The sequence below is a fragment of the Aquarana catesbeiana genome, linkage group LG10, assembly GCF_042186555.1.
Source record: "Aquarana catesbeiana isolate 2022-GZ linkage group LG10, ASM4218655v1, whole genome shotgun sequence".
NCBI lineage: Eukaryota > Metazoa > Chordata > Amphibia > Anura > Ranidae > Aquarana > Aquarana catesbeiana.
In genome coordinates this window covers 12050089-12075963 of record NC_133333.1, presented here as the reverse complement: position 1 = coordinate 12075963, position 25875 = coordinate 12050089, and the positions used below count along the sequence as shown (strand labels likewise).

The following is a 25875-nucleotide window of genomic DNA, read 5'->3' as shown; positions in this document are numbered from 1 at the left end:
AGTACTTTTAGTTTAGTAAAAATACAGTTCTCATAGTTTTCTGCTGAATGCAAAAAAATTGTTTTTTTTTTGTAAGTGACGGAGATGTCTGCACTTTGTGAAAAAAAAGGACCTAGGTCACGGCTTCCTTCCAGAACTGGCGGCATGTAAGAGAGGAACCACAGAGATTCACAGCTCACTACGCCGCAGGCGTTCTCTCCCCATCGCAGTATCTTGCAAAGAGCAGAGTATACAATGGCATGCTTGTCCTGTTCTGATTTTCTTGCATCATTTAAAAAACAAAAACCTATAACAGAACTAGAGCCAAATGCCAGCAATTCAGCAACTTTGCAAACAGTACAGGCACACATTGGGGTTGATTTACTAAAGGAAAGTAGACTGTGCACTTTGCAAAGTGCAGTTGTAGAGGTGATGTAGAAGTGGTCCTCCCTCCAAGCTGACATCAATCACTTTGCCCTATATTCACAGGGTCCTCCAGCCCCGTAAGCAACTCCAGCAGCCATGATTTGCTGTCATCAGCGGACCGGGACACCTATGAAGATTTTGCATATGGCCAGATATGTACTGTAAGTTCTAACCTTTTTAATAAACTGGCCACTCGATGGCACTTTTCCCTTTCTATCAGTGGCGGCCGGTGGTATTTTTTTTCACCTTTACCTCCCCGCCCCGGTCGGTCGGTCACCCGGCCGCAACACTTACCCCGGGCTTCCCTCCAGGCAAACGGCTTCCCCTGCATCTCCTCTCGTCTCCTTCCTCCCCCTCCTGGCGCCCAGCGTAGCTTCTCCTCAGGCTTCCGTACGGGCAACGGATAGACGGCCAGTTAACTTTCCGTGCATCTCCTCTCCTCGTGTCTTCTCCCTCTTCCTCCTGGCGGCCAGCTTAGCTTCTCCTTTCGCCCAATTGGGAAATGGGTCTCAGGACCCTCTTACTGATTGGCTGGGAGGAGAATTAGTGTGACAAGTGAATATAGTGAATATTCATTCGCTATTGTCAGGCAACTGGGTGGGCTTAAGGTGCAGTGCTCTGGTGCACAGGTGACACGGAAAATGCATCGTATGTGCGCAACTACCTTCTAGCTGCTAGAAACCAAGCGATTGGCCACGCATGTGCAGTGCACACTCCACGCTAACCATGAGCAGCCAGAGATTGGGTGCTGCAGGGGGGGGCTGAATGTAAGGTGACCTTGGAGGTAAAGTAGATGTAAGCCAAAACTGTAAAGTGGCCTTGGAAGCCCAATCGCTAAAAAAAAAAAGACGTGCTATTGACTTGTTCATATCGGGTGTGGTGCCGGAACCCATGTAATTGACATGAGCATAAGGGGTCACCTGATGTAAGGGGGGCTCTAATGAAGACTCCTGGTGTAAAGAGGGACTCTACTGGGGACACCTGATGTAAAGGGGGACTCTACTGGGGACACCTGATGTACAGGGGGACTCTACTGGGAACACCTGATGTAAAGGGGGCACTCTACAGGGGACACCTGATGTAAAGGGGGACTCTACTGAGAACACCTGATGTAAAGGGGGCACTCTACTGGGGACAACAGAGGAGATTGTGATATCACCACCCCTCCTTTCCACATCATCCAATCAGACAACGACTTGCATTCAATGAAGAAATACAAGGTGACCTGGGAATGGCAGCAGCACCCCCATGTTCACTATAAGGATAGGCAGCCGCTTGGCACTGGACCTAGACGACTGCCGCTATTGCCAGCAGCGACTGCTACAGTGATTCTGCACTTCCACAGTCAAGCTAGTGATTGCGACCTCACCACGTCACCTTTCCACCTCATCCAATCAGAGAATGCCTTGCATTTATTGAAAAAAAAAAAATACAAGGCAATCTGTGAATGGCAGCAGCACACTCCTCCCAGCCACTTTTCACTGGAACTAGATGACTCCTGCTATCGCCCTAAAAGTAACGACTACTACAGCAATTCTACATTTTCACAAGTTTGGAATATGGACACTTAAATTAGTCCAAGCTGGACCACACATGCACATGGTCTGGGATGGTGTCGGGTACCGGCTCCACCTTTTAGATGCTAGAAGAGGCAAACAGTGATATCTAGTACTTTTAGTTTAGTTTAGTACAAATACAGTTCTCATGGTTTTCTGCTGAACACAAAAAAATTGTTTTTTTTTTGTAAGTGACGGAGATATCTGCACTTTGTGAAAAAAAAGGATCTAGGTCACGGCTTCCTTCCAGAACTGGTGGCGTGTAAGAGAGGAACCACAGAGATTCACAGCTCACTACGACCGCAGGCGTTCTCTCCCCATCGCAGTATCTTGCAAAGAGCAGAGTATACAATGGCATGCTTGTCCTGTTCTGATTTTCTTGCATCATTTAAAAAACAAAAACCTATAACAGAACTAGAGCCAAATGCCAGCAATTCAGCAACTTTGCAAACAGTATAGGCACACATTGGGGTTAATTTACTAAAGGAAAATAGACTGTGCACTTTGCAAAATGCAGTTGCACTCTGCGAGAGCAGTTGCTCCAGGGCTTAGTAAATGAGGAAAAGCTCTGCTGAATTCCATCATCTAATCATATGCAAGCAAAAAGGATGTACTTTAAATTTTCCTTGCACGTGATTGGGTATTCTTTGCAGAGTGAAGCTTTACCTCATTTACTAAGATCTGGAGCAACTGCACTTGCAGAGTGCAATTGCACTTTGCAAAGTGCACAGTCTATTTGCCTTTAGTAAATCAACCCCTATGAGTTCAATCCAATTAGGTGCATGTCACCTCCCGGACTTACCTCTATTACTTATATATGGTAGGTTTACTGCACTCCCGGAGGATACACCCCGGGCTATGAGAGGAGAGAAGCACACAGAGCAGCTATGCCCACCCAATGTCGGAGAATCAGCGTGCATACAAATATGGCAAATTGTGCATCCCTGCCAGATAGAGTCCACAGTAGAATCCCCTTTCCATTAGGTGTCCCCAGTAAAGTCCCCCTTTACATCAGGTGTCTACATCAGAGTGCCCCCTTTACATCAGGTGTCCTCAGTAGAGTCCCTCTTTAAACCAGGTGTTACCCCCCTTTACATCAGGCGTTCCCAATAGAGTCCCCCTTTACACCAGGTGTCCCCAGTAGAGAGCCCCCCTTACACCAGGTGTCCCCAGTAGAGTTCCCCTTTACACCAGGTGCCCCCAGTAGAGTCTCCCTTTATACCAGGTGTCACCAGTAGAGTCTCCCTTTACACCAGGTGTCCCCAGTAGAGTCCCCCTTTACATCAGGTGTCCCCAGTAGAGTTCCCCTTTACACCAGGTGTCCCCAGTAGAGTTCCCCCTTACACCAGGTGTTCCCAGTAGAGTCCCCTTTTACACCAGGTGTCCCCATCAGAGTGCCCCCTTTACACCATGTGTTCCCAATAGAGTCCCCCTTTACACCAGGTGTCCCCAGTAGAGAGCCCCCCTTACACCAGGTGTCCCCAGTAGAGTCTCCCTTTACACCAGGTGTCCCCAGTAGAGTCTCCCTTTACACCAGGTGTCCCCAGTAGAGTCCCCCTTTACACCAGGTGTCACCAGTAGAGTCCCCCTTTACATCAGGTGTCCCCAGTAGAGTTCCCCTTTACACCAGGTGTCCCCAGTAGAGTTCCCCTTTACACCAGGTGTTCCCAGTAGAGACCCCTTTTACACCAGGTGTCCCCATCAGAGTGCCCACTTTACACCAGTAGAGTCCCCTTTTACACCAGGTGTCCCCATCAGAGTCCCCCTTTACATCAGGTGTTCCCAATAGAGTCCCCCTTTACACCAGATGTCCCCAGTAGAGAGCCCCCCTTACACCAGGTGTCCCCAGTAGAGTCTCCCTTTACACCAGGTGTCCCCAGTAGAGTCTCCCTTTACACCAGGTGTCCCCAGTAGAGTCCCCCTTTACATCAGGTGTCCCCAGTAGAGTTCCCCTTTACACCAGGTGTCCCCAGTAGAGTTCCCCTTTACACCAGGTGTTCCCAGTAGAGTCCCTTTTTACACCAGGTGTCCCCATCAGAGTGCCACCTTTACACCAGGTGTCCCCATCAGAGTGCCCCCTTTACCCCAGGTGTCCCCATCAGAGTGCCCCCTTTACACCAGGTGTCCTCAGTAGAGTGCCCCCTTTACATCAGGTGTCCCCAATAGATTCCCCCTTTACACCAGGTGTCCCCAAGTCACATGACAGGGGAAGAGGAGAAGAAGGACACAGTCCGCCGTCCTTTTTCAGCAGAGCAGCACTGAGACTGAGGACAGTTCTGTCTCCTTGTCAGCTATTTACACCCCATGCAGGCTGGTGGGAGGAGAAAGCTGCTGCTGGAGGGAGGATTTAGCTATTGGCCGCTGCTCCTTCTGACAGGAGTGACACTGCAGTCACTTCTGCCAGTAAGGTGTGGGACGAGCTGCCAGCTCAATAGCGCCCTGCCTTTAACACAGTGCCTGGGACAGGTGCCCACTCGCCCCCCTCTAGTTTCGGCCCTGTGCCCACCCCTCCCCCTACTGCTCATTCACAGCAGCCTTTGTATTTTGTGAATGAGGTCACATGATAAAAAGGCTTCTGTAAATGGGCAGAAGGAGGGGACAGCCATAGCAGTTCCAGTGACTCTTCTCTTGAAGAAACTGGGATGGGACCAGCATTGGAGCTTCTAAAGTTATCTTCCCGGAACACAATAAACCCGTCAGATGTGAATAATTGAGATAAGTCTATGAGGCGGCAAACACCTCATTAGACTTAACTCATGGTATGCCTGCAGTTTTTACAAAGTAGCTGGAATTCCTGGAATTCAAGTTCCTGGAATTCAGCTTTAATGTGCCCAAATGTCAGAAATGGATCAGCCCCTGCTGCAGGGTCTCTTTGTGATCTGCCACAAAGTTACAATGTACAGTCTGATCACTGAGGAAACTAAGGAAATGTTTCCTTCTGTCTGCAGCTGCCTGACCGGCGACCCGAATGAGCACTTTTCCTATTTTTTTTATCATGCAGTTGGCTGTCCTGTATTCTCCTTATTTACTGACAGAATCTAAGCCCTCATAAAAGGGGAGTTTTGAGCCCCTGAGACATGTTGAATTTCTCTTCTGGCCAATTGTCATGTGCAATAAAGATTTACTGGACTTAGACATCTCATACTTTTCACATTCCTGCAGCAGACTGACACCATCCTAGCCTAGGCAAAGTCACCGGGCTTGGTTTTTTATAATAAACTACAGCATGTGGGGTTGTCTTGTTATACTGTCGCAGTATATGGTAACATCCTCTGTTGCCCCAGTGACGACGTCCCTTCTGACGAAACGTGTCAGGCAGAGCTTTAGAGGTGATGTCAATGCGACTGCTGGGGTGCTAGATGCGATCTATATGATAAGCTGAGCTTTTGAGAATTTATGTGAGTACCTGTCCTATTTTTAAATAAATATAGTCCCTTTTTACTGCACCATGAGGGTTCTCCTCTCCTGTGTTTTATAATGGTTATGTTGGACTCTATGAATTGGGATTTTCCATTTTTTATTTGCACTTTATGATGTGGTATGCACTTTTTTTATGTTATGAAATAATTATCATGCACAGATATGAAATATCTATGAATTTCAAGTAATTTATTGTAACATATTTTTATGTATTTAGACTTCTTTTATATCAGGAGTGATGGTATAGTGCGTGTGGCAGTCATTAGTCACTTATGGTGATTTAAATTCACAATAAAATTTTTATATGTTGGAATTTATAGAGACACTTTTTATTCATTTATTTTTTTAAATTTTAGTTTTGCTTATTGTTATTGAAAATGTATTCTTGCCTACTATGCTTTTAAAGACATACAGAGAACCCTACCTTCCTTTATCTTCTAGACATTGCTTTAGGTCACCACACTATGGGACCTATTTATGGAAAAAAAAAAATTCTGACCGTATTTTCATTGATACAGCACTTTACGCTGGTTGTTCGCTCCATCTAGTGGCCAAAAGCTGTTTTTTTTTCTGATTTCGACAAAATACTGCACTATGGACACTAGATGGAGCTGACGATCATAGGAAACCACTGTATTAGGCTAAATATAGTCAGGATTTGTCAGGGCTGGTCGAAAAGTTTGTCACAACTGTCCAACCATTTTTTTTTTAAATGGACCTTATGCACTTCAAGACCGCAGTACATACATATATATATATGTGTATAAAAAAAAATATATATATATATATATATATATATATATATATACGTTGCAGTTTTTAAGTGGTTTACCAGGGTTATGGATGAAGCTATCAGCCATAACCACGGTATTTATTTTTTTCAGCCGGCAATTCTCTTTCTTATAAAAGCGATCCGAGCGGCTGATTACCCACTAGATCGCTTTCAGAAGCAGAGGGAGGGTTGTTTCCGTAGCTCGCCGGTGTTTCTTGGGTTTACCATTCTTACCGGCGAGCCTGGGAAACCAGCCGCATGAACCACTGGATCGTCACAGAGGCCAAGAGAGACCAGATTGTCTCTGATCACCTCCATAATCTAGGAGGACCGGAGCGATGTCGTGGCGCCACTTCCGGTCTAGGGTGGAAGTAAACTATTTTTGTTTCTTAAAGTATAAGATCGATAGGAGTATTTTTAAGGTTTTTTTTCATTTTTTTTGCTTTTAAAGGTAGAGGAGAGATTTGGGCCCATAAAGAGGACATGTCATCCCTTAATTCTATTACAAGGTATGTTTACATGCCTTGTGATAGGAATAAAAGTGATCATAAAAAAATAATAATAATAATTAATGGACAGTGCTCCACAACGATCAACTCCTTTTTAATGGCCATGGTTTTGGAATAGGAGGTTCAGCAAGCTGATATAGATGTGATGGTCAGAAAATGTGGACCTTTTAGTACAGAAACAGTGTTTTAGTCTACAAGGTTCTACACAAAATGGAAATATCAGTAACTGTCCTGTCTAATTGTACTGTACTGTATGGCATATAAACCCCGCTTGCTGTACAGTGATGGAAAATATCTGACTGTAGCTGCACTGCGTATTTGAACTTCTGTGGCTTTTGCCCCCCCACTTCCCCCCATTTCCTGACCTACTGTTTCGTAAAATTCAACATCACAGACGCACGAAAATGTCATCTACAGTATGTATTTTGGATACAAACGTATCAGGAACACATGGCAGAGCTCTATATGAAAACAGTAACAGTGTAATCTTGAAGAATAAACACAAAAAAGGTAAATGAAAGGCCACCCAGCACTCCCGTGCACTCAGGGCTGCTGATAAGGGGGAAAGCAGCAGTCCTTCTGTACAGGGGCCCCGGCTCTATATGTTCAGTGAGGGGCCCATACAGCTTTATGGTAGTTCACTAGACCGGCAGGGTGGGGAGCGTGCTCAAGACTGCAATGTTAAATCACAAAAGTCGCAAGGAAATCACAAGCAAGTTGCAAGGAAATTGCAAGCAAGTCGCACGGGTTTGGGGGTTGCAGCAGTGGTAACTGATCCTCATGATCCCACAGCGGGCCCCCCCTCCCATTATGGCAGAATGCCAGGGCCCCATTGCAAGTGCTACCTTTGCGATCCTGGTAGTTCCATCACTGGCAGCGGTATGGAGTCGGGTCACAAGCTATGTTCAGCTGCAACCAGGCAGATAGGTGCAGGGTCAGGTTAAAGTTCAAGGCCAGGAAGAGACTGGAGTTTGTAACATGCTGGTGGCAGGGTACCAAGTCAGAAGGTGGAATCGTGGTCAGATGTCCAAGCCGTGGTCAAAAAAACAAGTGAACAGTTTATAGTGGGTGGAGCCAGGAACTCAGGAACTTGTGCGGATCATCTAAGATGCCACCTACCCACAACTGCCCTAAACATAACTGACCCTCTAAAGCAGGGGTGTCAAGCTCAATTTCATTGCGATTTACAGGGTGCAGTTCCAGGGGTGCCCTATGTACAGGGTGCAGTTTCAGGGGTGCCCTATGTACAGAGTGTAGGATTCAGGAGTGCGTTACGAACAGAGTGTAGATTCCATGAGTATGTTACATACAAAATGCAGGGTTCAGGGGTGCCCTATGTACAGAGTGTAGGGTTCAGGAGTGCGTTACGAACAGAGTGCAGATTTCATGAGTATGTTACATACAAAATGCAGGGTTCAGGGGTGCCCTATGTACAGAGTGCAGTTCCAGGGGTGCCCTATGTACAGGGTGCAGTTCCAGGGGTGCCCTATGTACAGGGTGCAGTTCTAGGAGTGCCCTATGTACAGAGTGTAGGGTTCAGGAGTGTGTTACGAACAGAGTGCAGAGTCCATGAGTATGTTACATACAGAATGCGGGGTTCAGGGGTGCCCTATGTACAGAGTGCAGTTCCAGGGGTGCCCTATGTACAGAGTGCAGTTCCAGGGGTGCCCTATGTACAGAGTGCAGTTCCAGGGGTGCCCTATGTACAAAGCGCAGGGTTCAGAAGTGCGTTATGTACAGAATGCAGAGTTCAGGAGTATGCTATGTACATAGTGCAAAGTTCATGGGTGCACTATGTAGAGAGTGTATGGGTGTGCGCTAAGCACAGTGTGCAACCCCCCTCCCAAAAAAACTTCCTCGCATGGCTCTAGTACCTCCCTGTGTAGGTGGCTCTGCCTTGCGTTGCAAATTATTCTCTCTTTGAGATTCTGAAGATCTGTCTTCACTGTGCCCTGCCATGAGTGTTAGGTCCAGGAGCCGCTGAGAGCAAAGCTGTCCCTTGTCAACACAGAAGGCTTCTGTGTTGACAAGTGACAGTGGGAAGCTGGAGCAGAGGTTGAGAGCGCGGAGGTGGAGGAATGGAGCTCCGCCATGTTCCGTCTGCAAAACTGGATGCGAGGGCCACATGGCAAGGCCTAGAGGGCCAGATTTGGCTCACCGGCCTTGTGTTTGGCATATATGCGCTAAAATGTGTACACATTTTAAAAAAGAAATCATTGTGTTCCAATTACATCGGTCCCCTCTTTAGATTATAAAATAAGCCTAAAAATCTCAAATGCCCGTTGGTGCTCCCGCTGCTGTGGACTGCCCTCGGAGGAATGCCGCAGGAGTTAAGCACTGCCATGTCTGTGGGGTGTTAGGGCTCCTTTAACTTTTTTTCATTTTTTTTTTTCATTATTTTTTTTTGTTACTTGGTAATTTATTAACAAACATTTGTAATTTATTTATTTATTGTACTGTTTATTTTCCAATAAAATGACTGAATTCCTTTTGTACAGGGAAATGCTAGTTGTCAACATTTTGAATTAATTTTCAGGAACAGTATTTCTCAGTTAGGGATTCAGTAAGACTATTAAAGGACTCTTTAGCAAAACAGGAGCAATGCTCAGACTTTACTGAATGTTGATGATGTGCCAGAATAGTAAATAAGAACATTACGCTGAACACACAAAACCTAAGCAGCATAACAGTCCCAAAGTGATCAAAGTCCAGATAAAGAAAACCTGTGCCAAACGAAACCTTTCTAAAGACTGATTGTACACCATGTCGGCAGTGTTGCCTCCACGTTCCGTCACATGAGCCTTAGGAGCACCAGAATCCAGACACTTCTACTAACCAAATGGCAGTTCAGGAACTGAGTTCAAGTTTAGGCCTGTCTCCTTGGGCACCTCAGTATAGTTGAGTGAAACCTTCCATTGTAGTGATTTGACCAATACTAAGGTAGAAGTAGGGGTTTGCACAAGTGGGAATTTAGATCCTGAAGTCATTATTTTCAAATAAAGGCACACCAGGTTCAAGGGGTCACAGGACACCCATGAAAGAAGACTGTAGGTACATCTAAGTGCTTGATTTAAAAATTCTACAAGAACATCTAGTGCGGGTGATCTCCATACCAGGGACTCTCAGTGTGGGTGATCCCCATACCAGGAACTCTCAATGCGTGTGATCTCCATACCAGGAACTTTCAAGCCTGGTCACCCCTCATGACCTTATTTTATCTTTTTTTTTTTTCAAAGAAAGTCTTCACTCAGGGGATGGTCCTACTAATAATGTCAATGAAAAGTCAAGAGATTGATGATTGAGCATTGCACACTGAGCCTTTGCTCAGTGTTCTGGAACAGGAACTGCATGCCCAACCTCTTGCTTCTTAAAGAGTCATCAAACTGTTTACTTATTGGGACAATCTCTTTCGTCGCCCCTTGAGGCAATCTTGGTTTCAGAAATAAGGCATCACGTGTTTTGTTCCTCAGAATGGCAATTTGGCTGACTAAAAGTGAATCTGTGTCCTGCCCTTGAAGGGCAAAGCAACAGGTTCACTTTCCTTTGCTCCTCTGTCACTCAAAGTGGCTCATCTAGAGCAAGAGAACATTCTGGTATTTTTGGGTATGGGGGTGCACATGAGTCACTCCCCTTCTTCTCCGGAAGTAATGTTGAAGGCTAGAGCAGCAAGTTGCCAGACCCAAGTATGTCACATATGGTGGTGGTGGGGGGGGGGGGTCCATAGCCCTGTAAAAGCTCCAACTGACTTACACAAAAGAAAAGAGTGGTAAGGGAGCAAAGGAAAGGGGAGCATACTGACCAACACACCTGACCCCAGATAAACCTGATAAATCTCGCCGCTCCGAGCATGCTACTTTGGAAGTCATAATTATGTATGTGAAGGACATGCTGGAGAGGAAAGGTGGCGTCTTCTGTGTCCTGGACCTTACGATATAGTCCTATAGGGGCATTTATTGAATGTATAATAATCGGTAGGGCTCTCCAAACTCTGGCCGTGGGCTGGATATGGACCTTTGCTTGCCTTTATCCAGCTCTTGTGGCACTATTGCTTAAACTGATATGAGGCACTATTTACACTGACACCAAGGACAGAGCACAATTCCTTCCACTGGCACCAACAACGGGGTACTATTCCTCCCACTGACACCAAAGATGGGGAACCAATTCTCCCACTAAAATCAATCATAGGGTACTAGTCCTCCCACTGACACCAATTATGTCATTTTTTTACCCCCACTGACCACTAAGTCTAGGGCATTTTCTACTCCCACTGGTCAAAGTCCAACTCCCCTAAAGTTTGAATGGCAGTAAACTGGTCCTTTGTTTCCAAAGTTTGGGGACCCCTGATCTAAGGACTACCCGTTCAGTTTGAGGTTTAACTTGTTGATGGGACACTCCTTTTGGTTTTGCAAATTTTTTTAAATGGGCTGATACTTATGATATTGTGAACATAATCTCCTTTGTTCCCCAGAAGAAGCCCTTAGGGTGAAACGCGTTGGGATTCTTTTTGTTTACCTACAGCAAAACTTCTTTCTGCTGATGGCAGATATTTAGGGCTGGTTTAGTATATCCGGCACTCCTTATGGAAGTGTTGGGGCTGCTTGAATGTATCTAAAACTTTATGTAGTGTCTCTTGGGGATTATGTTCAGGGGTTAGCTTACACCAAGTGTATAATTGATTTTAGAGACTGGGATATTATGTCCCTGGGATTTTTAATGCATTTGTAAATACAGTTTTTTTTTTTTTCATTTGAATGCCCTTGTGAGATTTTTTTTTTCAGAGACCACCCACCTTCTAAGTCCCAATTGACATAATTCCCCGGTTTATCCGGGGTCAGGTGTGTTCAGTATCTAATTGGGATGTGGTGGTTTCCTCTAGACATGTGCAGAACGCAAAAAAATTATTTTGATTCGTTGTTTACATAAATTCATTTCATTTGTTTTCGGAATTTGTTTTGTTTATTCAAATTGATTTTAAATTTTCCAAATTCGGTTGAATTAAGTTCAGTTCCATTCAAAATCAAATTTATTCTATTTGAAATTCAAATTTTGGAAGATGGTTATATTCTTTATTTTCTATTCTATTGTTTTTTTTTCTATTCTATTTGATTTGAATTTCAGAAGACGGTTATATTGTTGTTTTTTTTCTTTTCTATTCTATTGTTTTTTTCTATTCTGTACTATTTTTTTAAATTTTGTTATCTATTCTATTCAAATTTATTCTATTTGAAATTTGAATTCCGGAAGATGTTTATATTCTTTCTATTTTATTCTATTCTATGCTATTTTTTTTTTATTCTAGTCTATTATATTCTATTCTAATCTATTCTTTTCTATCCTATTATAAACTATTCTTTTCTATTCTATTTGAAATTCGATTTTCGGAAGAAGGTTATATTCTTTTTATTTTATTATATTCTTTTTTTTTTCTATTCTATTCTTTTCTATTCTATTTGAATTAAAATGTATTATATTTGAAATTCGAATTTCAGAACATAGGTATATTTTTACTTTCTATTTTATTATATTCTGTTTTGATTCTATTCCATTCCTTTTCTATGGTAAGTTTATTCTATTCACTTATTTCCTATTCTATTTTGTTCTGTTTTACTCTGTTATATTCTATTCCTTTATTTTCTATTCTATTTTTTTCTATTCTTTTATTTTCTATTCTGTTCTGTTTTACTCTGTTATATTCTATTCCTTTATTTTCTATTCTATTTTATTCTCTTCTGAAATTTGAATTCGATAACCATTCAAATTTTATCCAAAATTTTTGTTTCGTTAATTCGGATTTGTTTAAATTAGTTACTATTGCAATTCAGAGATTTGGATATATCTGAATAACGAAAAATTTGTCTGAATTTTTGATTCGGAACGAAACGAACCGCACATGTCTAGTTTACGCCAGACACCACCCCTGCTATGAAAGGTGAGCAAACGCAGATGCTTTGTCCTTCTACATTTAGATGAAAAGAATGAACAAAGTGCCCAAAAATTCGAATAAAGCTCATCAATAAGACAATGATTCAAAAGGCAAAAGTGTCCCCATTCTTCCACAATAATCCAGCACAACAATCTGTTAAAACTGCATTTTTTTTTAAGGCCGTAAAGGTTTTCTTCCCCACTAAAGCTTGCCTTTCAGACGTTGCCCACTCGGGATATAGGGGGCCCGTCTAGATACAGCGTTCCAACTTTTTTGAACTTTGCACTGTTTATACAGTGCCTTGAAAAAGTATTCATACCCCTTGAAATCTTCCACATTTTGTCATGTTACAACCAAAAACGTAAATGTATTTTATTGGGATTTTATGTGATAGACCAACACAAAGTGGCACATAATTAAGAAGTGGAAGGAAAATGATAAATGGTTTTCAACATTTTTTTACAAATAAATATGTGAAAAGTGTGGGGGGGGGGGCATTTGTATTCAGCCCACTTTACTCTGATACCCCCTAACTAAAATCTAGTGGAACCAATTACCTTCAGAAGTCGCCTAATTAGTAAATAGAGTCCACCTGTGTGTAATTTAATCTCAGTATAAATACAGCTGTTCTGTGAAGCCCTCAGAGGTCTGTTAGAGAACCTTAGTGAACAAACAGCATCATGAAGGCCAAGGAACACACCAGACAGGTCAGGGATAAAGTTGTGGAGATGTTTGAAGCAGGGTTAGGTTATAAAAAAATCTTCCAAGCTTTGAACATCTCACGGAGCTCTGTTCAATCCATCATCCGGAAATGGAAAGAGTATGGCACAACTGCAGACCTACCAAGACATGGCCGTCTACCTAAACTGACCGGCCGGGCAAGGAGAGCATTCATCAGAGTAGCAGCCAAGAGGTCCATGGTAACTCTGGAGGAGCTGCAGAGATCCACAGCTCAGGTGGGAGAATCTGTCCACAGGACAACTATTAGTCATGCTCTCCACAAATCTTTGACAATGTTATCATTTTCCTTCCACTTCACAATTATGTGACACTTTGTGTTGGTCTATCACATAAAATCCCAATAAAATACATTTACGTTTTTGGTTGTAACATGACAAAATGTGGAAAATTTCAAGGGGTGTGAATACTTTTTCAAGGCACTGTACTCAGGTGCGGTTTAGTTCTCCAAACTGAACTTTGCCTTCAGCAGTGTCCTGTTTTTTTTTTTTTTTTTTCCTTCGATTACTGCTATGACCTTGTCAATGCCGAATACTTGCCTTGTCTGCCGTGTATACTGTACTCTCTTATCGCTGCCTCCCGTCCATGCTGAGCAGGCGTGGCGAAAGGGGAATTCGCTGGCCACGTGCCGAGCTAATGAAATCTGTAAATATTTCCACAACCTAAACATTAGCGATATCATAGACCTCAAAAGTCCCTATTAAAAGTATATGCACACCCCCAACATTTTGCTTTGTTCATTTTATTTATTCAGTCTTTGCGTGTAGAAAATTTTTGGCGCAATACAGCTTTCAGAGAAAACAGTAAATATATAAGTACAGCGTACAGGAGGTCTTACAATTTGTCAGGACGATAATGGAGGATACCATACATTGACATAAACTATATTCACAAAGCAAGGTCTATAAAGAAACACGGATGAGCGAGTTTGGGGTGGAGGAACTTGACTGGCCTACACATAGTCCTGACCTCAACCCGATAGAACACTTTTGGGATGAATTATGGTATTGGTGTGCTGACGCCTTAAGAGTTCCCTTCGCTGGAGCTAAGGGGCCAAGCCAGGGGCGGACTGATAACTCATGGGGCCCCCGGGCAATAGGAGATTATGGGGCCCCCAGGCAATCAGAGATTATGGGGCCACACAGTATACACACACACAGTATACAATCACACAGTATACACATACATGTACACACAGTATACACAGACGGATGTAAAAAAAACAGATTTATACATACTGTCCCTGGTTTTACTGAGGCTGGCAACCCTGATGGGCCCCCCTAGTGGCCCAGGGCACTCGGGCAGTGCCCGAGTGGCTCAATGGTCAGTCCGCCCTTGGGCCAAGCCCAACCCTTGAAAGACAACCCCACACCATAATCCGAGTTACTTCCAGGTTCGTGGCTCCGGCTCTGTGATCAGCCGGTGCCGCGATAACGTCACATGCGCACGGGAGCCGCCGGTCGCGGCACAGCTACTGAAGAAACGGCACCAGCAAAACCTGTCCCTTCAGTGCACATGCGCCGTTGACGTCGGCAATAGATCATATGCTGAATATCTCCTACACGGTGCAAGTTTAGGAGGTATTCACGATACCTAGAGGTAAGCCTTGTTATAGGCTTACCTCTAGGTAAAAGCGGTGTAACAGAGTTTACAACCACTTTAACCGACTCCATTTAATGTTTAATCAATCTTGAATTCTTGCAACGACTGAAGAAATTAAATTGTATCAATTTATTTTTCTCATTTTGAAGGTCATATCAATACAGCAGGTCGGAGGATACAACTTAGCCATTTTTTAGGGGTCCTCTGAATTTTTAAGAAACCATTTTTTTTTTTTTTGGTTTATAAGGAGGACGATGGTTAACCTAATCTGAGTGCCATGATGACAACGTAAATTACGACTCCAAACACCAGAGACAAAAAATTAAACAAGAGCGCATTGCTGGAGTATTTTCTTGCTGAGATCCAGTCCTGCTTTGCCACGGCGTCGGTCGTCTGCAGAAGATGATAAAATATAGTCACTTTAAGCAGATGCAAAAGCAAAACTTTTTTTTTTTTTTTTTTTTGGATAGAGTAAGGGAGGGTTACAATTCCTGTATGTTTTTTATTTTTTTATTTTGCCATGTGTGTTTCATTGAAGAGACTTCACTTTCTGTCCCATAGCCAAAACATGAATCCATGGTTGTCCTCAGGGTCACCAGAACTAGTGTCCCCATTGGACCATATCCCCTCTATTGCTCTTTGGGGGACAACCTAACATTTGAATTCTATTTTTTTTTTTTTTACCTTCACTTTTGACGATAATGGTAACCAGGCTACATAGAGAGCGCAAATCTCCTTAATGGGGGCACAGACAGCAATAAAATCCTGTCAGGGGTTCTAATTACTCTCCACTCCATCCAAAATTAAAAAAACATGTTTGCTTTTAGTTGACTCATCAATGGCAAGAAGGAACGTTCTGATGAAGAGTTGTTCAAAAAATGCAGATTGTTCTCAATTTTTTTACACTCAAGTTAGGATGGACCCCTGGCATGCATTATTGCACATCAAACTAGAAAGTTTCCACAGAAACTGGCGGGCTTTATACTACTGGTGGCCAAGGAAACCATTGTCCATACATGGAAAACGCAGACTATTCCATGCAAAGTGTTTTTATAAAGAATTAAACAAAGAGTGAATGGGTTTCTGCTTAATGAACGACTCTTGCATTCTCACGACAAATTTATGAGAGTGTGGATGCTTTGGCTTGCCAACAACCATTAAAATATTATGACCCATCTGCTATTTCATGGGCACCCCATGGGCTGATGCTTATCACCCTTGCCCCTTCCCACATCCCTCCCTTTCCCTCCCAAACCCCTCCACCATGACCCATCTGCTATTTCAACTGGAACATTGGCTGTTCGCCCGTTCGCCAAATAGCGAACAATTTGGGGTGTTCGCAGCAAATTCGAAAGCTGCGGAACACCCTTTAAAAGTCTATGGGAGAAACAAAAAGTGCTAATTTTAAAGGTTAATATGCAAGTTATTGTCATAAAAAGTGTTTGGGGACCTGGGTCCTGCCCCAGGGGACAAGGATCAATGCAAAAAAAGTTTTAAAAACGGCCGTTTTTTCGGGAGCAGTGATTTTAATAATGCTTAAAGTGAAACAATAAAAGTGAAATATTCCTTTAAATTTTGTACCTGGGGGGTGTCTATAGTATGCCTATAAAGTGGCGCATGTTTCCCGTGTTTACAACAGTCCGAGAGCAAAACGACATTTCTAAAGTAAATTTACTTTAATTTAAAAATGCTTGCGGCTTGGGGACAAGGGCCTCATGCCCACAACCCTTGCCCGGTGGTTGTGGGGGTCTGCGGGCGGGGGTCTTGTATGGATTCTAAGGGGAACCCCGCGCCAAAAGTAAAAAAAAAATGGCGTGGAGTTCCCCTTAAAATCCATACGAGACCTGAAGGGCCTGGTAATGGACTGTGGGGGAATCCCATGCCGTTTTTTTCAAAGACTTTTATGTGTATTGCCGAGACAATTCATAGAGCCGCGAGTACTTTTAAATGACTATTTTTCCTTTAGTAATGTCATTTTGCTCTCGGACTGTTCTAAACACGGGAAACATGCGCTACTTTACAGGCATACTATAGACACCCCCCAGGTACGAAATTTAACCACATGCCGACCGGGCCATAAGCCGAAAGACGGCTATGGCTCCATGGACGTCCTCACAGAATCGCGCTCCCGCACGCCCACCCGGGAACATCCGTGACCGCCGTGTCCGGGGGACCCGGCACATCACGGATCACGGTAAATGCCCGCTGATAGTGGCCGTTTACCACGTGATCGCTCCGTCAAATGATGGAGCATCACTTGTAAACAAACCGGCGTCATGTCATGACCCTGGTTCCTCCCTCCCCTCTCTGTACCGATCGTTACAGTGTGAGAGGAGAGAGGGAGAGGGGGAGAGATCATTTGCAGCGCTGTGGGCACTACAGATCCAGCCCACAGCACTGCTCAGTGCCCATATTCTGCCATACTCAGCCATACTATGCAATACTCTGCAATACTATGCAACACTCTGCCAATACTCTGCCAATACTATGCAATACTCTGCAATACTATGCAATACTATGCAATACTATGTAATACTATGTAATACTCTGCAATACTATGCAATACTCTGCCAATACTCTGCCAATACTCGCCAATACACTGCAATAAATTTTAACAAAGACAAAGAATTTTTTTTTTTTTTATCGAATTTTCAGTCTTTTTTTGATTTATAGCGCAAAAAAATAAAAAACCCAGCGGTGATTAAATACCGCCAAAAGAAAGCTCTATTTGTGTGAAAAAAAAGACAAACATTTCAAATGGGTACAGTGTTGCATGACTGAGTAATTGTCATTCAAACTGTGAGAGCACCGAAAGCTGAACATTGGTCTGGTTAGGAAGGGGGTTTAAGTGCCCTGTGGTCAAGTGGTTAAAGGAATATTTCACTTTTATTTTTTCACTTTAAGCATTATTAAAATCACTGCTCCCGAAAAAACGTCCGTTTTTAAAACTTTTTTTTGCATTGATCCATGTCCCCTGGGGCAGGACCCGGGTCCCCAAACACTTTTTATGACAATAACTTGCATATAAGCCTTTAAAATTAGCACTTTATTCATGTTCGTGTCCCATAGACTTTAATGGTGTTCCAACAAATTTTTTTGCATGTTCTGCTGCGAACCAAACCGAGGGGGTGTTCGGCTCACCCCTACCCATCTCCAATCTACCTTTCTCTTAGTTCTCTTCCCTTTTTTTTCTCTACCCTTAACACCTAGATTACTAAGTATATCGTATATCAGCTACTATACAGTTCACATTTCAAACCGAAAACCACTAAGAACACTAATGCAACCCCCCTTGTGTCACTCTTCCCTTCACCATTCACAGCCCCTTCTCCAATCTACCCCTCTTATAGTCTCTTTTTTTCTCTCCCCTATTACCTAGATTACCCAGGACAACCTATATCACCTACCCTACAGCTAACATACGGCCCTCCATATTGGGGCCAAAAACCACAAGGAACACTAATCCAACCCACCTCCTCTTCATGTCACTCTTCCTCTCCACCATTCACACACCCATCTCCATTCAACCCCTCCCTTATTCTCTTCGTTTTCTTCTCTCTCCCCCTAGCACCTAGATTACCCAGGACAACCTATATTACTAACCGTACAACTCCCACACGGAACTTCAAATTGCAAACTGAAAACCACTAGGAACACTAATGCAACCCTTGCTTGAGTCACTCTTCCTTTCCACCATTCACACTTCCATCTTCATTCCAACACTCTTAATCTCTTAGTTCTTTTCTCTCTCCCCCTTAGCCTTTGATTACCCAGTACAACCTACATCACCAACCGTAGAGTTCCCATATGAAACTTCACACTGAAAACTGAAAACCACTAGGAACACTAATGCAAGCCCTGCTTGAGTCACTGTTCCTTTCCACCATTCACAGCCCCTTCTCCCATCTACTCCTCCAATGTTTTCTCAATATTTTTTTCTTTTCCCCCATCACCTAGATTACCCAGGACAACCCACATCATCTACTGTACAGCTCCCATACGGCCCCCCACATTTTTCGTCAAAAATCACAAGGAACGCTAATCCAGCACCCCTCCTCTTTGTGTCACTCTTCCTTTCCACCATTCACACACCCGTCTTCATTCTACCCCTCCCGATTTTCTTTTGGTTCTCTTCTCTCTTTTCTCTCCCCCTACCACCTAGATTACCCAGGACAACCTACAGTATATCACCAACTGTACAGCTCCCATACGGCACTCCGCATTGGAGCCAAAAACCACAATGAGCACCAATCCAACCCCCCTTTATTTCTTGTCACTCTTCCTCTCCACCATTCACAACCCAATCTCTAATCTACCCCCTCCTATGTGCTCCTTGCACTTTTTTTCTTTTTTTTCACTCACCCTAGCACCTAGATTACCCAGGACAACCTATATCACCTACCATACTACTCCCATAATGCACCCCACATTGGAACCAATCAAAAACCAACCACAACACCAATCCAACCCCCTCTTTTCTTCGGGTCACCCCTCCTTTGCACTATTCACAGCCCCATCACCAATCTACCTCTCCTGTATAATCTTAGTAACTTCTTTTTTCTCTTCCCCTTAGCACCTAGATTACCCAGTACAACCTATGTCACCTACATACAGATCCTATACGGCACTCCACTTCGGAACCAAAAACCACAAGGAACACTAATCCAACCCCCCTCCTCTTCATATCACTCTTCTTTTTCCACAATTCAGAACCCCCTCTCCAGTCTACCCCTCCTGTATACTCTTAGAACTTTTTCGTTTTTTCCTCTCCCCCTAGCACTTAGATTACCCAGGACAACCTATATCACCATATGGTAATTCACATGGTAACCATAAACCACAAGGAGCACTAATCCAAACCAATAGAGTTTTTATTTGGCGCTCCTGCCAGCTACTAGTAAAATGATGAAAGCACTCCCTCATATCCTATTGGTTCACCCAGAACATTCACTTTCTTATGTAGCACCCTGGTGTTTAGGCAGGGTTGCTCCTAAAGGTACCTGCCTGGTATAGCTACCTTGGCTAATTGTTGAGGATCAATTGATTTCACTCTAAGTCTGTAATTGCTGCACTTCTCTCTTTTTTGCTGCTAGGTGGCCGGGTACCTGGTGGCATTAGGTATGAAAAGGGGCAATGCAAGGTCAGATTATGAGTATATGGGGTTTCCCAGCCAATGGGCAGGGGTTTTCTTCAATCCCTTGGCCTGCCGGGAGAACCTATATATTTGGGTGGAGTCAGGTGATCGCTGTTCTGTGCCACCTGGACGGCTGTCTGGGTGGACGTGTGGTATATTGCCTGCTGCTAGGCTCCTGAAGTTCACTGGATTTCTGGCAGGATCAACAGGCATTTTCTGTTTTTTAAAGAGACAAAGCATGAGGAAGTGTGCATGTATGACTGAGATGTACATTTTTTTTTTTTGCTTTGCCAGACATACACTTTAAAGTTTAACCTACTTCCAATACAGGACCGTGCTCTTACCTTGCTGGAGAAAACTACGGCAACAAGTCCAAGAGGGCAAAAACAAAAGATGAGACTTAGGATTGACCAGCAAAGATAATCTTTTGGCCTGGACATCATCACTGCAGAAGGCTGGGTAGCAGCCACGGGGGCATTGGTTGCCTGGTAGACAGTGTATTGCTGCTGAGATCCAAAAACTGTAGCGTTTGGATATGGTGGTGGAGTTTGATACTGAGGGTGGGGTCCAGGAGCTGTAGTTATGGGATATTGAGGCATATTGGTAGCTGGATAGTAAGGCTGAGGGGCCATAGGTGTGGTGTACATAGGCTGCTGTTGAGTCAAGTTGGCTGGAACGCTTGAATAGTAGGTTGGGTAGGTACCAGGTGGGTGAGCTGTTACGACCTGGGAGGCTGGATAAGCAGTGTGGTGCATAACAGGTGGTTGGCCTTCTGGCATCATTGTTGTTGGGTAGGGTGGAGGAGCTAGATTGCCCGGAGGTGCAGGAGATATTGAAGTTGGATAGTTGGGCTGTAAGTCCTTAACTTGGTTGGGTGGAAGCTCTTGAGCAGTTGTTTCCATTGCATGTGGAGGTAAATTCTGTTCCTGGTGGCTGACTTCAGACGGTTCCTGCATTGTTCAAGTGGTTTTAAGAGACTTATATCACCTTTACCTCCTTTGCCTCCACAGATGGTCACCTAGAGTCCTTCAAGATGAACTAACCAGCAGAAAATGAGGAAATCCTTTACTGTTCAGCTTACAGATTATAGTTTCCACATCAAATAAACTTCTTTAAAAGTGCAAGGGTCTCCATATAGAGTAAATCATACCAACTGCAGGAAGCCAAAAAATGTTAGGCAAGTATCTCCATACAGAGTAAGGCTTACCAATTACAGGAAGCCAAACCTGATTGGGCAACCATGTTGTAATGCCCATAACGTGTGGAAATTGGACATGTATGTGCTAATAGTAGTCTGTTTAATGTGTTCTTTCTGCATTGTGAAGAATTTCCATTCCTTTTAAAACACGTTTTATATTTTTTGTCTTCACAGGTTTAACCAAAGCCTGATAATCCAGGTTTTCAGTAGACAGCAGCTTGGAGAATAAGCCTTTTTTTATATGCTTTTTGGCAACCCCAATGGCCTGATCCAATTGCTGAAATTCCTAGTACCTCTCAGTGTTGTTCCCTTTTATATAGTCGAGTAAGGTAGTCTCCCTTCTCCTGCTGTATTTTTGTACAGCAAAATGAGGGGAGCCAAATCCTGGTAGGTAATACTGTGAATTCAGGTGTGGAGATCCCTCTGCCACCCAAACTCACAATGTATATAAAAAGCCAAGGGTGGGTTTACCCAATCGGTGCCTACGCAAAACCAAAAATAGACGAATGATACTTTAAAGCCCAAACTGAAGTACCAGTTTAAATGAGTTAGACAATCTCCAGGTGCACCAAAACTAAAAGTGTGCAAACTCTTATCGTTCGTTTTCTTTTGAACCTTTGTCCCTTATTGCTACATTAGGAACAAAGGAGGTTGGATGCTGGGTGCAGCCGCCAGTTTCTCAACAAATGCAAAGCAACACTGATTGGATGTGGTGGAACGCATGGCATCACCACCTCTCTACCCCTTTGATTAGAGATTCAGAGAAAATGCAAAGTGTTCTTTGAATGGCGCTCGTGCCCAGCTGCCAACTTCCTGTGTTCAGAATGCAGCAGGCAACCGCTCAGCATGAGACTCGGTGAGTGGAGATCTCTGGAGTAGTGATGTCTACTACATGTGATTTTAAGCCTCTAGAGCAGTGGTCTCCAAACTTCGACCCAAGGGCTTGATGTGGCCCTTTGCTATCCTTTATCCTGCTCTTGGATACCACTGATACCAATGATAGCGCACTATTCCTCCCACTGACACCAATAATGGGGCACTATTCCTCCCACTGATACCAATGATGGGGCACTATTCCTCCCACTATCAATGATGGGGCACTATTCCTCCCACTATCAATGATGGGGCACTATTCCTCCCACTGATACCAATGATGGGGCACTATTCCTCCCACTGACACCAATGATAGGGCACTATTCCTCCCACTGACACCACTGACAAAAATTATGGGGCACTATTCCTCCCACTGGTACCAATGATAGGGCACTATTCCTCCCACTGACACCAATGATGGGGCACTGTTCCTCCCACTGACACCAATGGTGGGGCACTATTCCTCCCACTGATACCAATGATGGGGCACTACTCCTTCCACTGACACCAATAATGGGGTACTATTCCTCCCACTGACATCAATGATGGGGCACTAGTCCTCCTACTGATACCAATAATGGGGAATTATTCCTCCCACTGACACCAATGATGGGGCACTAGTCCTCCTACTGATACCAATGATGGGGCACTATTCCTCCCACTGACACCAATGATGGGACACTATTCCTCCCACTGACACCAACAGTGGAGACAAATTCCTGCCATGACACTAATGAGGGGTCATTGTTCCTCCCACTAGTGTCAATGATGGGCCACTATTCCTCCCACTGACAACAATGATGGGGTTCTATTCCACCCACTGGTACCAATGATGGTGCACTATTCCTCCCACTGGTACCAATGATGGGACTCTATTCCTCCCACTGATACCAATGATGGGGCTCTATTCTTTGCACTGGTACCAATGATGGGGCACTATTCCTCCCACTGATGCCAATGATGGGGCACTATTCCTTCCCCTGGTACCAATGATGGGGCACTATTCCTCCCACTGATGCCAATGATGGGGCACTATTCCTTCCACTGGTACCAATGATGGGGCACTATTCCTCCCACTGACACCAATGATGGGGCACTATCCCTCCCACTGTCACCAATGATGGGGCACTATTTTTCCCACTGAAACCAATGATGGGGCACTATTCCTCCCACTGACACCAATGATGGGGCACTATTCCTCTCACTGACACCAATGATGGGGCACTATTCCTCCCACTGACACCAATGATGAGGCACTATTTTTCCCATTGATACAAATGATAGGGTACTATTCCACCCCTTACTGACCTCCAACCTTGAGGCCATGTTTATTCTCACTGATCCTGGGCTGGGGACATTTTCTACCCTCGCTGGCCACCATCTAGCCCCCCCCCCCCCCCCACAAAGTCCGAAAGACAGTAAACTGGCCTTTTGTTTGAAAAGTTTGTAGACCCCACATGTATGGTAAATGCATACTTACATTGGTCCAAGATTTTTTTTGTGAATCTGTTGCAAAAGTTTCTTATTCTGCATCAGTGCCGGGCAATTCACTTCCAGTTACAGGCTGACAATGCTAAGCCCCCTGTCTTTCGATTCGTAGCAATGTTGTAAGCCTGCCCTGTCCTCCTCTAGCTGGTCGTTGAGCTACTTATGCGACAAATATGCAAAAGTTACATTTTAGAAAAAAATTTTCACCAGACCCAATATTTTGAACATTTTATTGGATGAAAAACATGCTGAACACTTGTACAGCGGCAGCCTCACAATCCTACCTCCCAGTGCTTAGCAAGGGCAGGTTGCGTTATCAAGCTTAGCGACTGCATTCTTGGTCAGGAATTAGATACCATATCTCCATCAAACCTTATAATGGAGGCTTTCTCTATAGCAATGGTTCCCCACCTTTGGTCCTCAAGTACACTGTGTTGTCAAAAGCATTGGGATGCCTGCCTTTACACACACATGAACGTTAATGGCCTCCCAGTCTTAGTCCGTAGGGTTCAGTATTGAGTTGGCCCACCCTTTGCAGCTATAACAGCTTCAACTCTTCTGGGAAGGCCGTCCCCAAGGTTTAGGAGTGTACAGTGGCAGCAATTGATGGGCACAGTGGCTGCATTTGATGGCACAGTGGCAGCAATTGATGGGCACAGTGGCTGCGTTTGATGGGCACAGTGGTGGCAATTGATGGGCACAGTGGCAGCATTTGATGGCACATTGGCTGCGTTTGATGGGCACAGTGGCGGCAATTGATGGGCACAGTGGCTGCATTTTATGGGGCACAGTGGCTGCATTTTATGGGGCATAGTGGCTGCATTTGATGGCACAGTGGCAGCAATTGATGGGCACAGTGGCTGCGTTTGATGGCACATTGGCTGCGTTTAATGGGCACAGTGGTGGCAATTGATGGGCACAGTGGCTGCGTTTGATGGCACATTGGCTGCGTTTGATGGGCACAGTGGCGGCATTTTATGGGGCACAGTAGCTGCATTTGATGGGGCACAGTGGCTGCATTTGATGGGCACAGTGGCTGCCTTTGATGGGCACAGTGGCTGCGTTTGATGGAGCACAGTGGCTGCGTTTGATGGGCACAGTGGCTGCGTTTGATGGGCACAGTGGCTGCGTTTGATGGGCACAGTGGCTGCGTTTGATGGCACAGTGGCTGCGTTTGATGGGCACAGTGGCTGCGTTTGATGGACACAGTGGCGGCATTTTATGGGGCACAGTAGCTGCATTTGATGGGGCACAGTGGCTGTATTTGATGGGCACAGTGGCTGCCTTTGATGGGCACAGTGGCTGCGTTTGATGGGGCACAGTGGCTGCGTTTGATGGGCACAGTGGCTGCGTTTGATGGGCACAGTGGCTGCGTTTGATGGGCACAGTTGCTGCGTTTGATGGCACAGTAGCGGCAATTGATGGGCACAGTGGCTCCGTTTGATGGGCACAGTGGCTGCGTTTGATGGCACAGTGGCTGCGTTTGATGGCACAGTGGCTGCGTTTGATGGTACAGTGAGGCTGCAATTGATGGGGTTTTTTTCAGAATTTTTCAGTTTGATTGCGCCCCCCCCCCCCAAAAAAAAATTTTGAGCACCAGCCGCTGCTCTCTGCTCTTTCTTGATGTCGGCCTCCTTGGGGTTGTGCCGCCTCACCTTCAGTTTCCTCCTCTGCTCTATCTGGCACACAAGTCACATCAGTGACCTCATCATCATCATCTCCACCTCCTCCATTTTCATCATTACCACTGGGGACAACCTGCCAATACTCTGCGGCTTGGGGAACATGAATGCCAATTTGTCTACCAGTGTTCCTCCCTCTCTCTAGGCTAATGTTCCTGTCATCCTCAACCTCAGAACCAACATCTGAATCCAGTGATGGCTGGGCATCATCAAGGAGCAAGTGGCTGATGCTGTGGTCAAATAACTCAGCTGACACCTCAGAGGCTGATGGGGCTATGGCATGAATAGATGAGGACAAGGAGGCAGGTTTATCCACTCTGGCAACTGCAGGGGACTGCACACTTGTCTCTGCTTGCATGACAGAGGATGAGGAGGATGAGGAAGGTTTAGTAAGCTAGTCCACCACCTCCTCTGCATGCTGTGGCTGGATAGCACAGGCAAACTCACTAAACAGAGGAAATTATGCCCTGCCTGAGGACTGACCACCACGTACACACCTTTGCCTGTGGACACATTTGTTGCTGGCCCCCTTACAGTGGCAAGGGAACGTCTGCCTCTCCTTGTTGTCCTCC

At 44.7% G+C, this 25875-nt stretch overlaps 1 protein-coding gene across 1 annotated transcript; it reads right to left on the bottom strand.

Moving 5' to 3' along the window:
- Nucleotides 1-14051: 14051 nt before the first annotated feature.
- LOC141109788 (uncharacterized) lies at nucleotides 14052-21235 on the bottom strand. Its single transcript, XM_073601067.1, has 2 exons — nucleotides 20407-21235; nucleotides 14052-15321 (listed from the first exon to the last, which is right to left on the bottom strand). The coding sequence occupies exons 1-2, from the start codon at nucleotides 21016-21018 to the stop codon at nucleotides 15187-15189; spliced, it is 747 nt and encodes a 248-aa protein (XP_073457168.1). The 5' UTR covers nucleotides 21019-21235; the 3' UTR covers nucleotides 14052-15186.
- Between the last annotated feature and the right edge of the window lie 4640 nt (nucleotides 21236-25875).

Excerpts from the sequence above, each read along its gene's own strand:
- LOC141109788 (XM_073601067.1), bottom strand. The coding sequence starts at position 21,018 with ATGCAGGAACCGTCTGAAGTCAGCCACCAGGAACAGAATTTACCTCCA. Across the intron at positions 15,322-20,406 it reads CCGTAGTTTTCTCCAGCAAG|ACGACCGACGCCGTGGCAAA; the intron begins GTAAGAGCACGG and ends CATCTTCTGCAG.